At 39.4% G+C, this 18738-nt stretch overlaps 1 protein-coding gene across 1 annotated transcript; it reads right to left on the reverse strand.

The window, feature by feature from the left end:
• Positions 1–762: 762 nt before the first annotated feature.
• Positions 763–18392, reverse strand: si:dkey-27h10.2 (cell wall protein DAN4; the record flags this gene model as incomplete). Its single annotated transcript, XM_034231233.1, is given in 3 exon segments — positions 763–1577; positions 15912–16006; positions 18153–18392. Coding segments are annotated over 2 exon segments (293 nt in total), but the record flags the coding sequence as incomplete, so codon positions are not given.
• Between the last annotated feature and the right edge of the window lie 346 nt (positions 18393–18738).

Raw genomic sequence — 18738 nt, forward strand, 5'->3', positions numbered from 1 at the left:
TGCGGGCTGATTGATATAGTCTCGCTAGACTTTAAAGGAGAGCGGAAGCCCATGGAAACAGGCTCGATATAGCTGCTGGATCAGACCCAAATGCTGGGCAACACTGTACATGGAAATTAGAAAAATATTATAAGGCTTGTGAAATTAAACAGGAGTATATATCCATATATATATAGGCAAGTAATGGGAAACCCCATACAGCAGTTAATTTTGCTTTATTGTGTGTTAAATAGCAGGCTTTTTCATCTTAATCCCAGGGAACGAAATGCAACAAATAGCTCCATAAAAATATGATTCATCCTTTAAGCCTCAGTTTAAGGTTTAATTAGCATCATAAACAACCTTACTTGTCTACTACTAGACATGGGGTCCTAAATCAGAAAGCCGGATACTGACCCCTGAATGGGTGCAGCACACTGTTGGAGGATTCCTGTCTTTTAACACTGTCACATTGAACTAAATGTGTTTGCACCTGGAGATCATGTTTGCACTTACAGTAAAAGGAGGAAGATGTGATTTAAAAGACAATACATTAGGGTGATAACCTTTTTTTTTCTCACATCAATAACATATGGATGAAAAGTTATTAGGATATCTTTCGAAATTTATAAAGCTTACATGATTTTATGGGATGTTTATAAAGTTATTTTGGTGTCACTTTTATCATTAATTTGGTTGGTAAGAATTAATTTGGTTCTGAGACCAAGATTGTTCACAACTATTATGCACAATCTGATGGTAAATAATGACAAACATGTGGGAGACATTTAAAATACTTTTCTTTAATACATTCAAAGGACATGAACATTTCAGAAATGTTTCAACACAATGAAAACTTTAATACAATTCAATTACAATGCCATGGAAAAGCCAAATGTAGCATCTACAAAAATAACATATTAAGTTGATTCAAGAACATTATTAACTATATTTAAATATGAAAGTCCTAAACACGTCTTCTTTATGTACTTTTATATTGTTATTATTTAATTATACTTTATGAATACATACCAAAAGTTATTTTGAGAAAAAAAAGTCTAGGTTAGTCACACTAAAGAAGTCTTTGGCTAAGGAGCTGGCAGTGAATATGCCAAGGCTTGTATTTACACTTACATTGAATTATAACAGCATTTATTTGTGTACAATACAATATTTTAAACTATTCATAATCACTAATAACACCATAAAAACAATTTGTACCATATTGTGAAGTTGTACCAGTAACAGTTTACTTTAATGCTTCCTTTTTGGTATTTATAAGTAGATAACACTGATTTAATAAGATTTCTAACGCTGGATACTGATGCTGTTAGACATTAAATCCATTACCATAACATCATATCATATCATCGACCACTTGTTTTCTGTTTATAAATGGTAAATACGTTTTACCCATGATACATCTAGTAAATGTTGACCTTTTGTAATAGACAGAAATTCAACTATCAGTAAAATACTCAAAAAGCTGAGCTCAGCTGCTACTAACTTTGAAAAAGCTGCTCTGTAAAAAATAAATGTGAGTGTAAGGAGGAGATGACAGCCAATACGATGTTTTCCTCTGCGGTCACTGCGTCAATCTGAAAAAGAAAACAAAAGTTCACAAAACAATGAAAACCATGATTCCTGTCCCACAGACTTGTGTCCTGCAAACACCTGCTTTTTCCTATTGTAACTTCTGCTTTGGCCATGTTTATGTGGCCTTTGCCATGGCCTTTGACCTCCACAGAGACACATCTGTTGGAAGGAAAAGACACTTGACAATCATGCTCCACATCTGTTGATGCGATTTATGCTTAACATCAGGTTAGGATACAAAAGCGTTACGTGAAAGCAGGACAGGCAGGGCCGCCTTAATGAACGGGCTGACCTGGGCTGAAGCCCAGGGGCCTACGGAGATCGGGGGCCTATCATGAGCCAAGAAAAAAAGAAAAGAAAAAAAGATTTAAATCTTTTTATTTTAAATAAACAAAGTCTTGGCTTTCAGAATATGAAACTTTTATTTCCAAAATCACACGATAAATACATTTTTGAAGCTTGTAAAGGGAAGAAGACAGCTCTCCCTCACCACTCTGCTGTTCCACAGCGCTGCTCCCCCTCCCTCCGCTGAAATTATGAATGTAAGAGTATAGTAATCATAGATAACACGGCAGGGTCTGTTACAGTTTGCTTTCATCTGATTTCAAATAAACAAAGTCTTGGCTTTCAGAATATTAAACTTGTTTCGGCAAATTCAGATGATAAATACAACTTTGAAGCTTGTAACGGCATAATTACAAGCGGAGAACGGAGTAACTTGACGTCACAGCAGGCATAACAACAGCCGGTGTTTCTCGTGAGTGTTTTGCCTGGGAAACAAACACAATACACACAAACGCAAAAATACACAAACACACACACGTATACACACACACACTCGCGAGCTTCCCCCAGACCAGTAATCCAAACGAAAATATCTTCCCTCCGTAGTATTTTGATCATTTGCTCCGCTAATCAATCAGATCGATGGATTCCAGAGATGACTCCGTAACAGACAGTGGGCACCACTTAACAGCCAATCAGAATGAGAATATGTTTCACATGTGACTTATTCAAATTGCGATTTATTGAGTGACAGATGAAGGTTGTTTAGGAGACAATTTCAGAGAAGAAAAAGTTTGAGAGCGGCGCTCGGAAAAGGAAACCTAACACTGATGTCAATTGAGAATGACATTCTTCGTGAGATGGATTTTAAGAACATCATAAAGGATTTTTCGGAAGCACTGCTAAAGAGGTAAGGCAATTCTGCACTATTCATTGATTCCCAGTAGCCTGCAGGTTTAAATGTGTTGTGCATCGTTTTACATAACTAGGTTCGTGTTAATCCACCGGAGATAAGGATCATTCTCATCTACTGATACCTGGCATTGAGGCCATATGTTGCTGTTCATGGTGCTCAATTAGTGGTGTGTGTGTGTGTGTGTGTGTGTGTGTGTGATCACAGAGCCTGCCGAGGCTATAAATGACTTTGATTTGTTGTTTAAATAGGGGGCCTACAAAACCTATCAGACCCAGGGCCTGATGGCAGGTTAAGGCGGGCTTGAGGACAGGGAGAGTAAATCTTTAGACCTATCCAAATATTTGTCTAAATAAATATAAAATTGGCTATTTCTGTTACTTTTTACTCTCACAAGCCTCCATTCAAAAAGCACTGCTGATTCCTTCAATATATTAAATGGCATGTACAGTAACTGCTCTTTTGCACTTTGACACTCATTCAAGCCACATTTTATATTTTAAAGTGGAATCCCAAATAGTTGTCTAAATAAATGCATCATTTGCTATTTCTGGTACTTTTTACTCTCAGGAGCCGTCAATTAAAAACAACCTGCTGATTCTTTCAACAGGTTTTAGAGCACTTAACCGCTCTATTGCACTTTGACAATCATTCAAGCCAAATCGTATATTTCAAAGTAGAATTTTGTTCTCTCAGATTTGACCCGAGTTAATCTGAACTGCATCCAATATAAAGGAGTTTGGTTTAAGGCCAGTAATGTGACCACTGAGGCTCAGGTTGCAGGTAAGACTCTGCATTGATCTTAGTCTATACAGCTATGCTGAGTTTAGCCACAGGGATAGATAGGGATCTGTGGAGCCTAGTTAGCCGCTAAAGTGAAACCCTGCTGCTGAAAGATGGGGCATTCCACGAGGGATTTGGTATTGTGCAAGAAAATGCTCAACTGAATCCCATGTAAGGATGTTATTCCTTTTCAGTCACCCATGTAGAGAAAACTAGCAAATAACCCGTAAAAACAATCATACTTTGTGAAAACAATGTTAGCTTCAATAAGTTATTTTGTGTATTCTTTTACTTAATTTGGCATCTCAGAATACAAGAAGTTCCTAAGAGCCCCATGTGGAGGAAAAAGATTAAGACATTTTAATCTTGATTTCACTTTAATGTCCGCAGCAAAACATATAGGTGATCTCTGACAGAACTGAACTGTGTTTTGTGAGGTGATAAATGTTGTTATTGGGCCTATTGACATGTCAACGGGCATACACAAAAGCAGAAGTCCGAACAACTGGAACGATAAATTGCATCAGATCTGACGGATTGATTACTCCAAGGTTAAGTTTGCTGATCTAGAATGAGGGATGTTTTTGAAAGCAAAAAGCAACATGGAGATTGATATTCAATTGTCGAATTGTGACAAGAAAAAGGGTTAGTTTAGAGTTTGCATTAGGGTTAAAAATATAAGCAAGTAGGCAGCTTAAGAGCCGGTCACTCCAGCATCAGTAATATCAAACTGCTCAGGCAAAATCAATTTATTATGATGCATAGTTTCAGAAACCTGCACATTTGTTTGTGTTGCTTTGAACTTTGATGACATTCACATTCCCTTACAAATTGTTAACTGTAATTGTTATTTTAAATACATATGTGTAAAAAGAGAAACAGACCTAACCATTCTTCACTGTTTCCTCATGAAGGTTTCCACATCAAGTTCTAACCAAAAGAAAATTAAGTTAAAGGGATAGTGGAAATGGAACCTCAAATAGTTTCGTTTTAACTTATATACAAGCATAATTACGTACCAAAACAATCACACCTGATTAAAAAAATATAATAATTGCCTTACGCATGTTAGAAGCACTTTATTGCAGCTTCCCCGAAGTTTTTTAGAAACGAAATGTTCGACTCAGCCAAACCGGAAGTGACGAAAACTCAGGAAGACGATACGATAACAAACTATGGCGTCTATGCAGAATGAACGTGGAAGGGCAAATATACCAGACAAAGAAGAAGGATTGTACGAGGTATCCAGTGATGATAGCGAGTCAGAAACATCCTCTCGGCTTTCCTACGAAAATGTCGTTTTAGGAACTGAATCTGAATCCGGTTCAGTAAGCGACGATGGTGAGAATATTGAGCCAGACGATGGACCATTACGTCCTTATTTGTTCGAGCCCGAGCCCGAGGTGATGGTTCACGGCATGGGCAATGGCGAGGATGACCAGGAGCCAAATGATGCACCCCTGCACAAATAATCTTGACTGGTAGGTCCCTAAGCATAGCTCACGCATCTTAAGATCACCTGTAGCCTTTACAAATATTAATCATTGTTAACCAGTTAATCCCGAAGGTCCCCCCAGTGGACCCCTCCCACAGTTTTTTTCCTCTCACATGTCTCAGGGCTTCTTAACATTTATGAAACTATTAATGTTTCATACCCTTTTAAAGGTAAGAAACTCCGCTAACTGACAATAAGAACAATTGTTAGCTAGAAAAAACACAAGAGTAATACCAAGCCTTTGAATTAGCATTGAGCGAAACAATGCTAACTAATGCTAACGCTTTTTTACACACAACACACGGTAGAAATGCCCTTATTACTATCTTAACTGCACAAACAAGATATACGATTTAAAGCTGAGACTCCACACATGTAATGTCATCACTGTAAGACCTCGAATTCCTGGAGCTATCAGCCAGAAAAGAGAAAGTAAACAACATCCGGTTCCAAAAATATTACAATAATTACGTCTTCCCTTTTTTGATTTGTGATCAAAAGTTGTGTTCAACGGAATAAAAACGCATCTCAAGGTTAATCCAATGTCGTTGTGTCACGTAGAATTTTTTACTGATAATCAATCATCATATTTATGGCAATATACTCGGTATAAAGTATTGCCGTCTTATAGTATTACCTATAGTGAACATTTCTGAACACATTTCACCCACTGACGACGAATGGCTGGGTTTCTTGGAAACGCATGAGTCGATACGCCATTCTCTGCATTTGCTGTCGCACTACAGCCATACAAAACACATCTATTCACCATAATAAAGGTCGGCTATTCACATGCAAATGCTATTGAATGTCCGCCATTGTTTGTGCCCGTCTTCCTCTGCTCTCGTCATCACCCGAAGATTCCCGACGATTCCCGAAGTATTTCGTTTCATTGAGAGGGCGCAGTAAAATTGAAAATAAAATGAAACTAGGCGCATGAAATTAAAAAAAATTGTTTATTATGCTTATTTTTAATACAAATACATAAGTTAAACCCAAAATTCGGGGATTTCCACTATCCCTTTAAGGATAACTTTTAAGGAAGTTTGAACTTTTGGGGGGAATTTGCATTCTGCATCACCTGAGATATCACCTGAGTTTACTTTAAAGTTTAAACTGTGTGTGAAAGATGATAGACGGCGATGTTATAAAGCCATGGTGTTACTCTGACAGTTTGACACTGCCTGAGGAATGTGGAGTCGATGCCGGAGGCGATACCAGCAGGTGAATGAAGGTCCGTCTGTCAGCAGGCCTCCTGATCAGCAGCGCTGCCAACTGCACAAAGCCCGGCCAAGAATGTCTAAACCGGCCTGCAGAGAGGCCGAGATGAGAGGAAACTGACCCTACAACTGAAGACCTCATGGGGTTTGGAGCTGCAGGTCATTGAGAGTAAGCTGCTTGGGGATCTTGGCACATGGACATGAAAGCATTTGCATTTTCATACTGTGTTTATCTTTTTTGAGATGGCTTGTTGCCAGGTAGATCAGTCGGTCAGTAGGTTTGTAGAGGGTGAGTTATAGTAACTTTGGATTTTTCTTCTGGTGACTACTAGAAGAATAGAAGTTTTTGCTTATTCCACAAAAACCTACACATCTTCCGGCGCAGACTGAAAACTCATCTCTTTCGACTCTACCTCGAGCAATAAAATTACTAAAACAAAGCACTTATATACTAACAAAGCACTGGCTTATCTAAAGCTAGTTGAGTAGCACTTGAAATGTGTTGGCTCTATGAAACCTGATGTACTTATAGGATTCTGTTTTCTTCAAGGTTGTATCTTCTTGGTTGAATGCAGTTATTGTAAGTCGCTTTGGATAAAAGTGTCGGATAAATACAATGTAATGTAATGTTATTCAGTTAAATAGATGTTCTATTTGATCTGCTTGAAAGACTGGCTCAAAATGTGTTCAATACTTTCGGTTATAACCAAATCTGCAAAACTAACGACCTTCCCATCAGCCTTAGTCCCATTTTGTGTTAAGTGACAACTAGCAAATTGTTAGGAAATATGTCAGCTTGTTAACAGATGATAAGTTCTAACCAAAGTCTTTGCTCGCAGAGACTTGCAAAAAAGAACAAAGCAATAGGAAGAATAGAGGCAACACGTTTAATAAATCACAAAATGTCGAGGGTGTGATGGTTATCAACTACCCCGCTGTGACTCTACATCGTGCTGAATCTATTTCTGTCATCTCTACAAATTGTTTTCACTATGTGACCCCCACCATCCCCCATTTTACTTCTTTGAGAGTGGTGCGGCGTGGTGTAAATTAAGCCCTATAAATGTTTTGCATGGCACCTGCCAAAGTATGGACTGGAGTACAAAGGAAGAATCTAGAAAATGTGTCACTCCAGTTGTAAAATGCCTATAGTGTAAATAGGAAAGGTCAATGCCTCGCATAATTGGACATGTCCTAAAATATAAGGATGGTGGTCAGGGAAAGTACAAGTAAGATTTGAAAAGGGACCACTCACTTTACCTTGCTTCTAAACACCTGTGTGTGTCAAGAAATCAACTTGAATAAAGTTCTTTTTTTTAAATGGTTCTCGAATAAACATCGGTTTGAATTTGTTTTAAAGCATTTTTTTCATCTATTTTCATTTTCATATTCCTATGTCTGTCTTTGTTAAGCATTTTGGTTCAGAAAAACGTATTAAGAGTGGAATATAAATCAAACTCTAACGTGGCAAAGGAAAATTACTGTAACGGGACATTTAGGCCTGACAGTAAGCAATGTTTCATGTTTCCCTTGATGTTTTTCAGAAATATTGTTTACATTTTTTTCAGGTCCTGTCATGTCTTTGTTGAAATGTTTCCTGGTTTACTCCACACATCATCACAGCAGCCGCTGCACATCAAATTCTGCAGAGACTTGTTAAATGACAGGCCAAGAATGTGGGCCAGTTGACTCTGACATTGAGGACACATTATTCTCCTGCAGTCACTGTGAACCCTTTAATTAGGATTCTCTGACCTGTGACCCTTGGAAAGAACTTCACCCAGAAGCCTCTACAGGTCAAGGAAGCAAAGCAGGAAGAGCACACAGCCTATGGTTTTAATAGAGGCAGGAGACGGGAAGCAAACGTGTGAGGCGAACATACAGTCATTCAAACACAAGAAAATGTTAATCTTGTGACCTCATAAGGCTTTCAATTTTAAACAAACTAATCTAATTTGTTAAGAAAACAACAATTTGTTACCTTGCGGTGTTTATTATATATTGACAGGACTTTAAAGGGAATGGCATTCTCAGAAGTCAAAGGCCAAAAGCCAAAGTCCACTGACAGATTTATTCCTTATGTGTTGTTTGTTAAGGGTCCCTTGTATGCCTGGAATGACTGTTACAAATGTTTTTCTTATTGCAGGTTTAACAAGTGGAAGTGACCCTTTTTTTTATTTGTGCATCTTGTCCAAAACGATTCCCACACCAACCGCCTCTTCAGTTTACTCATTTATAGTTTCCTTTCTATTCATTTTGTTGTAACTGTGACTTGTATGAATAACTCTTTTATGTAAAGTATACATAAAAGTTTCTGTATATCATCTCACAGAGCTTTGTAAGTTGACAGTGATTAACTTAAACAAACCAAATGCATCTTAATGAATGGTTGCTGATGTGTGTTTGCCAGGATGAAAGTGTGTGTGAGAGTATGACTGTATATCCCAAAACACTGAGGAGAATACAATCAAACGCTACATGTGAAGTTTATTTATGAAACTAGTGATTATCAAATTATCTTTGTCTTTAAGGTCGTATTTACTCAAGAACACTGCTTAAGGAAACACTTTTCACTGTTCTGTGACTAATCCTCTTATCTTAATGCTGAATGACACTGACTTATTGTTGAGTCAACTTGAAAGCATTGAGGGCTTGACATTATGCTTTCCATGTGCTATAAACACTGAATAAAGTAACACGAAGTGCCATCAAAGAGCCCCTCTACACTTTCAGCTGCAAGCACATACATGTCTACATTACTTTGGGAGTAATGTACCTTGTTTGTAAGAAATATATATATTTCACACTTATGAATTGAACATTTTGAATCCATTTTGTATACCCAATACAACAGAAACGTTTCTCCATCTATAATAAAGCCTACTTTAATAGTTTAAGTTAAAAAGAAACATCTTCACAGGAAAAAAGTGATGACACAGCCTCAAAACTGCATGTACTGCACATACCCCAGACAAAGCCCTCTAATGATCCATGACTAATAGCTACCTTTACGACTTTTCAAAGTTTTCAATTTCTGGACCAAAACTTGATGTTTTGTGGTAGGAAGTCCTGAGAGGAAGGGGCAGAGCCAGCCTCCACCAGCTGTTTTCTTCAGTCTGCGTTTTCCGACAGTGCCCTCCCTCCTGTAAAGTTGCCCAGGTCTGAACCACATCAAACCTCACCAGCAGGAAGCTCCTCTTCACTGTTATTACTGAGATACCGAGCCTGCCTTCACCACATGCACCATTGTCATCGTGCACACCCATTAATCTGGGTTTACACCTGCAATGTCGTACAAGGAAATTACTACTTCTGCTATGACTGGAAAGCGGGAGAGAAAAATCTGAAGAGTCAAATGAGATGTTTAAATCATACATTTTTGTTTAAGGTAAATGCATTTTACGCTTTTAAACAGTGGTGGAAGAAGTACTCAGATATTTTACTGAAGTAAAATACCACAGTTTAGAAATACTTTGCTACAAGTGAAAGTCCTGCATTCAATTTTTTTTCACAAGTACAAAAGTATAAACATTCAAAAAATACTTAAAGCACCAAAAACGATTGCTGCTGGTGTTTTGGTGCACTCTTTAATGTGTTATTTAGTGTGTTTACATAAGCCTGCGTCACACTGTCCCGAAATTGACACCCGATGGACACACGAATATGGAATTGTGAATTTTGCACGACGATGGCCCCGAACTACACACAAAGGCAACATTTACATTACATTTAAGACATACAACTGCAACGCAAGTAACAAAAACAATTATGTTAAAGTACTATGATACTCTACTGATATTTTTCAGACTTTGTTCTTTACTTTAATCCGTCTTTATATGTAGAAGATATTAAGTTTTCTCCGTAATGTTGTTTCCATAGCAACAACAACTTTCTGTCAACTCGCCTTCAAAATAATATATCCTTTTCAGTTTCACAGAACACAAATTGGGTTATTTACATAATATGTTTACATGATTTTGTTGTGCAATAAAACAACCCGATGGACACACAATAAAGGAAATGTTCAAATTTGGCTCTGATCGTAGCAACATCGGGCCATTCGTGAGGGCATCTTAAGCCATCGTATGACCGCCGGTGGAGTTTCTCAGGCTCCGGCAGCAACTTCGTGAGCAGTGGCAAAATCTTTGGCATGCCAACAAATTGCCGAAGGACCTTGCGAAGGTTCATTTTCGTGTTGAATTCGTGTGTCAATTTTGCCCTTCGTAAGGCCATCGTGAGGGCATCTTGTTATCATCGATGCCATCAAGCATTCGCCCCGATTAGAGTGAGGGTGAATGCACCGATGATAACACGAAGATGACACGATTTGACAAGATGCCCTCACGAGTGCCTTACGAAGTTGCCGCACACGAAGTTGCTGCCGGAGCCTGAGAAACTCTACCGGCGGTCATACGATGGCTTAAGATGTCCTCACGAATGGCCCGATGTTGCTACGATCAGAGCCGAATTTGAACATTTCCTTTATCGTGTGTCCATCGTGTGTCAATTTCGGGACAGTGTGACGCGGGCTTTACAGAACGTCGATCTCTTTCACCAGGGAAGAGCTCCTATTCTTGTTTTATTTGATGGTCCTTTTCTTACAATTTATCTTCTTTGACTGTTTATGTATGCACCAAATACACCATGGCAAATTCCTCGTATGTGTCAACCTACTTGGCAATAAAGTAGGTTGACACAAAAAAAACAAAAAACAATAAAGTTTCTGTTTCTGATTGGTAATGCAAAATGGCCATTTTCAAAAATAACCTCTTTTATATCAATATTGATTATAATTCATGATTATTTGTGTGTTACTGAAGTACCTCAAAATTGTACTTTAGTATAGTACTTAAGTAAATATACTTATTTACAATCCACAACTTAAATCAGCATTCACCCGTTCAAACAGAGGCAGAAAACTAACATTCACAAACACTCACTCACCGTTGGCCATGTCATGGAGCAATTATGGGTTAAGTATCTCGCCCAGGGATACATCAATGAATGGCAGAGAATAATGTCTATTTTATGGTCCTAATGCCTGATGGGTAACAAGAATATAATCTTCAGCTTCAGGTCTGGGACCCTCCTCAGCTCCATGACCTGTCTCTGAACCAGAAGCCCCTTTCCAAGAAGAGCTGCTGCAAATAAAACAAGTTGCTTCAAGCTAACTACTCGCCTTTTTTGTCTCTCACAGTTAAATCTACCTTTGTCACTCTCTTTCACCTGTCTCCTCTTTGCTGTGAAATACTCATCCCGGGCCGACAGACTGTTTCCTCCAACATTAGCCATCAAACATGAAAGCTGGGCTCTGACTGGAAAATAACACAGTGCAGTCTCAGGTCTAATTATGCTGGTTTAGTTTATGACCTGTCAGTTAATATCCATTATCCACGACTGCAGAATGATGAGTAGCCTTTCAACTTCAGTGTCCAGCTTTCTCATCACTTCCCAGACCAGGTGGGAAGGAGTGTTCACTTTTTCCTTTCCTCTTATGTCTCTTTCAAATTGTGTAACTTATTGTTTTACAATAAGTGTTTACTGTTATTTTGAAGGCAGACTAATACTATTATTAGAGAGCGCCAAATACCTGAAACAAAGGTTAAAAAAAACCTTCTGCTTTCGAATAACTTTAAATTTGAGTTCATCCAAAATATATAATTGCATGTGTCTCTATTAATATTAAGAACGTGTTTTGGGGCAAGTAAAGGAGTATTGTCACATCTACAGTAGATACTAGGGGTGTAACAGTTCACAAACATTTCGGTTCCGTACGTACCTCGGTTTTTTAGGTCACGGTTCGGTTCAGTACGTTTTCGGTACAGCAGAACAAATTATCACAAAACATAAAATATATATATATATATTTTAATTATTATTAAACTGTGAATAATGTATTCACTCAAATAAATACAAAATATAATAAAATAAACATTAAGGTGCAGCATTTCGATGAACTGAAATAATCTGTATTTGAACTGTACTGTACTAGCACCTAAGCAGCCAGCTTGACATTAGGACTTGCTTCTCATTGTATTTTCATGTTGTTTAAAGAAAGATGAACTTGTCCACATTGCTTGCTGAAATGGCAGATCTGCTGGCACTAACAATGTCTCCTGCTGTGGAGAACACCCTCTCGCTAGGGCAGTGGTTCTCAAAGTGGGGGGCGCAGAGGCATGCCATGGGGGGGGGGTGGGGGGCGCGAGAGACCAGGAGGAAAAATGGTTATATAAAAAAAAAAAATCATAAATTGAAAAATTATTGATTCGAAAATAATATGATACAGTACTATTACGTCTGGGTCTCTGTGTTTCATTAAAGCTCGGCTCTGTGTGTGTGTGTGTGTGTGTGTGTAGTGTGTGTGTGTGTGTGTGTGTGTGTGTGTGTGTGTGGATCGAGCGAGAGAGAGAGAGAGAGAGAGAGAGAGAGAGAGAGAGAGAGAGAGAGAGAGAGAGAGAGAGCGCACCGGTAGCAGATACAGCCAGGTAGTAGGGCTGAACGATTAATCGATTTTAAATCGAAATCGCGATTTGAAATGATGCGATTATCAAATCGCAAAGCCTGCGATTTTTTTTAACTTTTTTTCACACCAATCATTGTTAATCAATCAGAAGTAGCCCATGATAGAAGGTGATAGACAGATTGATCCAATCACCTGCCAAGTGCTTTTGAAAGTGCCTGCCCTTTCCAAATGGCTTTCCTAGATGGTTTCTGAGTCAGGTTAGTACTGCTCCATCACGTGTTTCTATTACAGGGTGAATCTTAAACTGAAGCTTGACTTTAAAGCAACCCAACGGAAGTTTCATGTAAGTTTAGTTTTTTCACTCGTAGCTCGGGCTGCGGGGGTGCTAGAGACGGAAGCACGTTGATACGACCTTCCTAGCCGGAGTTCTGGCCGCATTTTACAATAAACTTCCGTTGGGTCGCTTAAAAACAAATATCGCAATTCGAATCGCAATATTTGTCAGAAAAATCGCAATTAGATTTTTTCCCCAAATCGTGCAGGCCTACCAGGTAGCGCTGTGCTAACATGGCAACATAAGGATATTTGGCGTTTGTAATAGCTTTGGCTCGGTCTGAACTCTCTGCGAGTGGTGGAGGCTTAAATGCTAGCGGGAGTTGGGTTTGCACTTCAGTCTTTTTTCTTTTGGTACCGGTGATATTCACGTTCGGGTGATGCCTTTCCAAATGAGTGTGCAAGTTTGATGTATTGCCATCCGCGTAACCAATTTTAGTTGAACATTGCCGACAAACAGCTTTGGTACGGTCCACCTGTCTTTGTCCGTCATCCTTGTACGTAACTGCGAAACCAAAATGTTCCAAAACCGGAGACTTCAATGATGCTGGAGGATTTTCGAGCTCAACTTTATCTGCGTTCGCCATTTTGACAGTTCCTCAAATTACTGACTAAATTTGAACGCATCCCTGTGACCAGCTCTCGTAGTATGCCTCTCGTCCAATTAAATGACTTGGTCGCTCTATGACGCGTTGAACCCAATGTGAGCAAATTACTCTGAATGCTGCGACGCAGCACCTGAGATTACTTCCAAAAAGTTGTTCACGTTCTCAATTTTTTACGTTTAACGTTATATTCGTACGGTACACTTCGGTACACACGTGTACCGAACCGAAGGGCCCGTACCGAATAATTTAGGTACGTGTACCGTTACACCCCTAGAAGATACCATTATATTAAACAATGTGTACATGAATGCAAGAGTAATTTAAGGCAAAAAATGATGTTTTTTATATCATAGTAATGTTGTTGCCTAACTATATTTAGCTCTTTTCATGTTAAAGAAGACATATAATGCGCATTTTCAGGTTCATATTCGTATTTTGTGCCTCAACTGTGACATGTTTACATGCTTTAATGTTCAAAAGTCTTTATTTTTCTCATACTGCCTTTCTGCAGCACCTCTTTTCTGCTCTGTGGTGATTGGTCAAACGCTTAGAGATTTCACGCCCATTAACCTATCATGTACAATGTGTTGGAGCGCTAGCCAATAGAAGTGTTAGTGTTATGTAATGATATCACTATGTTACAGAAGAAAACAAAGGAGTCCAATGGAGGCGTTTCAGGTAGGGGGGCTGGGGGGATGTGTGGGAGAGAAACTCCCTCTGGAGGGAACTTTGGGATTTTAGCCTTTGCAGACCATTTACATGCACACAAACCTATACAACACACTACAGGAAAGGTTAACCACACAGAGCATACTAGGGCCTCTTTAACAGTAGTAAGGTGTTAAATATCAGAGGAATAATGGATAATTTCCCTTCAGATGCTTCTGTTTCAGGGTCATGGTATTGTGAATTCTCGCTCACTGTCACACTTTGAAAATGAGACACTTCATAGAGGAGAGCCATCGTATTGTTATCGGTAACACCTCTGCTTTTCCTACTATGACAACTCAAAACATCTGCTGTATCAAAGGAGTACTTAAACACATATTCTAGTGACATTTTTGTCAGCTGATGATCACATCACAGATCTATCGATGATAACAATTTATATTATCATTTGATGTCACAGTTATCCTTTTAGATAGCTTGAAGAATCTCTACGTGCACAGGTATTTAGAGAGAATTCAAATGAGATGCTTATTTCTGAAGCTGGTGTTTTTGTGCGAGCGGAGATGATCCGTGACAGCTAACACCTCCCAGATGTGAGCTTATCATCAGCTGTTTAGAGTGGTGTGAATTCCTCGGGCCTCAAGCTTTTGGCCCTGAGTGTTTCTGAGCAGATAGGAAGAGAGAGGCAGTGCAGGTGCAGATGTAGCCTTACATCCTGAAGCACATGATGATAAGACTGAGAGGACCCGTGTTAGTACTCGTGTGAGAGGAATCTCATCCATCAGTGGCAGAGAGAGCAGGAGGAACCAGAGGAGGTTTGGAGCAACCGCTTTTTTCATAATTATTTACAACAATTGAACCTATAGATGAGCCAAAAGATTGAATGAAAATAGTTTTTTTAATCGTTGTAATATTTGGGAGGATTTTAGTACATAACGAGAGAAAAAATACCTACAGTACTAATCTCTGACATTGAAGTGCAGAATGGTTACATATTACTTTTAAATAAAAGAAAACTAAACTCAATGTCCGCTTCATAGTCGGATTGAGTTTGCTCAGTTGTCATCATGTGTCATCACCTAAACGCCGAGCTTGGCCCACCTCATAATGAAGATGGAGAACATGACATAGTTAAAACATGAAATAAGCTTTTAAGTGGACCTTGAGATTATGTCATTGCTGATAGAACTAAAGGTACGTAACACACACAAATCAAATCAAACTAATTAACTATAAAAGCAATAAAACGTCTGAATGATATATTTATGTTGTAATACTGACATTTTGAACAGGCAGGGAGGCTCAGTTTATGGGTGCAGCTTTCATCGTGTATTAATAAACTACTGGACGCCACACTCAATTTGATTTACAGTTTTATGGATATGCACACACTGGCAATAGCTCCTCTATTTTTAATATCTTAATTCAGGAAGGGAGCTGTACTCCTGCACAGTAAATAAGGTCTGCAGACCTGCATTGCATGATGTTCTTTCTTTTGCTTATGAACACCTGAGCTGGTTGAGCAGTACAGCAGCAGCAGAGCGCTTGGCCACTTAGTGAGTCTTACCGATTTCCTGAAGAACGGCACATGGTCAGAGAGGTGGATATCTCACACCGGACACTCGAGAGGAACGTCCCAGACGATGTTGTTTCTCTTCAAATCTGTTAGAAAGAAGCAAGGGTTTAACAGTGGAGTGTTTACAAATGTTTATTAAGTTTGCAATGTGATCTGATTAGTTTCTTCACATTTTACAGTAAGAGTTAGTCAATCAATAGTACCACCAAGTCATTTTACAGCCAGTAAGGAGAAGATACAGCATGTGCTATCTCTAATATGGGTGCAGTGAGCAGTGGCGTTTTCTCCCGGAGGCCAAGGGAAGCCAGGCTTCCCCTGTTTTTCGGATTGTAGTTATAATTTAAATAAATAAATAAAAACACTTTGTTTTGTTTCGATAATTCTCCTTTGCTGTGTGTTGCTGCCGGTTGCTGCCGGCCCGTCTCTCCCCCATTCTCATTGAGTATTTTACAAAGAGTGAAACAGCGCCCCTCTAGATGTTATGGTGAAACAGTAGATTGCACTCACTGTTGCGAGAGGAGGCCAGCCGAATCTGGCTTCCCTTGGTGAAAAGGGATTGACCAATCAGATGAGGCTCACGTGATGCCCCTGCCAACCTGTGATTGGTCAGGGCCATGCCAAGGGAAGCCAGAGGCGACTGGCTTCCCTTGCCTCACAATCCAATCAAATCGCATCAATTTAGTGTTGCAGTGACGCATCCTAAAATTCGGAAGTAAGCTGCTCTCGGTTTCCCTCGACAAAAAAGCAATGGGATTTCTCCATAGGATTTAGGAAAATAGCTCGAAATAAGGTCAGTGGAAAACGAACCTGTTAGATAAATGCAAGTTTTGTTCAGTCGGATAATATCCACATGTCTACCCTACTTTTATAATTTTCGAATCATAAATCTAATCGATAGAAGATAGATAGCGTCACTGCATCACTCTCACCGCCGTTAGAAAGTAGCAAGCAACTGAAGCAAGTGCAATTATGGAGGGTGGAGATTTAGAGTATTTCATCAAAAATAATTGTACTAAACTTCCGCTACAGCAGCAACAACAAATACAATCTGATGACAGGCCGATGCCCAAACTGGAGCTGTGTACAGCGAGGAAAAAAGGAGCGAATCGGACGTAAAACGTTAAAGGTCTCCTGATTTAGTTTGTGAATGAATGCTTATTAGAGTTTCGGCTGGAGAGTGCGTGCGGACCTGTCGGTTAGATAACAGTCGTGTGTAAGTCCTGCATCTGATACAAATGTGTGTAAAATGATACCGGGTGCTGTTATCACTCATCTGGTTACGTTATTACATTGACCACCACACCCCTGACCCAAAAGAAAGGACGTATTATTGGCTTCCCCTAATTTTTTTCCCACGCCACGCTACTGGCAGTGAGTAGGATGTGTTAGTTGCGGTTTGTAAACACATCGTTCAAATGTGTCCCTCTCTCCAAGGTTCATTGAGAGTTAGGGTTCTAGCCAGAGCCTTGCTATTTTTGTGTACACCATTTTTGCTTGCTTCCTCTTGGATGCGTGCTTATGATCTTGCACCGGATTGCTACATTTGATGTTGCCCATGACTGTGAATTTCCAAGCAATTGCAGTTGTACACAATATGCCTAGAAAGAGTGAAAGACTGCCTAATTGTATGTTCTTATTGATGAGGAATATATTTATTTCGGCTCTAGTTTTTTATTTTAATTATTTTAGCCTTTACCTCTCCTGTCAATCCTCTCTTAACATGCTCAGGCAAACGGCCTTTGGAGAGTTGTTTCTACCGGTATGATCACACAGACTTGGGCTGCCACCACAGCTGTGTCTTAGACATGACCATGAAACAATCTTTTCTTGGACGCAACATGCAGCATCTTCTAGTATCATTTTGATTATGAATTGGGAGTGATTACGTATGAGGGACAGGGGAAGAGAACTTCAGAGTTGGTTTGGGCAGGGTCTGTGTCACTCGGTGTCTCAGCAAATGCCTCAATGCCGTCAATTCTCCGGCCGTAACTTTCAACAAATATTCAATGTCTGATATCAATTTGAAGCTCTCAAGTGTACTCCTTGAGTTTGGGTCCTTTGTTTCTTAACCATCAAGCAGGTCTACAGCAAATGTAACAAAACAGTACAGTATGGGATACTGCTTCTTTCAATCCTTATTAAATAAAGACATATGATATAATCTGCAGATAAGTCTAATCTTTGTGTCTCAGTTGGTACAAGGAATGACAATGACAAACTTTAAATATCAACCTTTCTTCTGACTGAAGTCAGCACTGTTGCTGTTGTTCTCATTTGTCTCCTTCAGCGATTCCACAGAGGTCTTGTTGGAGACGACGCCCTCGTCATCAGTTTTCTCCTCCACACTCAGCTCCACAGGTGGAGGGGGACTCTGCTCAACAGCTTCCTCTTTGGGTTTGTCCTCAGCGCTGTCTGGAGGAGAAACCAGAGCTGCAGTCTCGGCGGGATCATCAACAGATTTATCAGCTTCAGCTGTGAAGGACAACAAAAAGCAAACTTGCTTTTTCTTTCTCTGAAAACAGTTACAGTATGAAACATATAAGTTAACATGATTTAGTAAAATAACACCCAGCTTGAGACATAATGGAAGACCCTGAAAAACAACGACATTCCTTTTCAATAGGAAGTTAGACTGTTGCAATACATTCATTGCGTAAAGTTGTTGCAACAAGATTTTATCTTGTGTGACATTGCACATTTGATATTTGGTTCACTGCATTTTGTGCTTAGCACCCACATAATAACAGTGTGTCCAGCCCACATAGCCTGAAGTGGTTTTGCCCTCTCCGACTGTCAGGGGGGAGATTTCTCTCGACGA

This window comes from Gymnodraco acuticeps, unplaced genomic scaffold (genome assembly GCF_902827175.1).
Source record: "Gymnodraco acuticeps unplaced genomic scaffold, fGymAcu1.1, whole genome shotgun sequence".
NCBI classification, from domain to species: Eukaryota; Metazoa; Chordata; class Actinopteri; order Perciformes; family Bathydraconidae; genus Gymnodraco; species Gymnodraco acuticeps.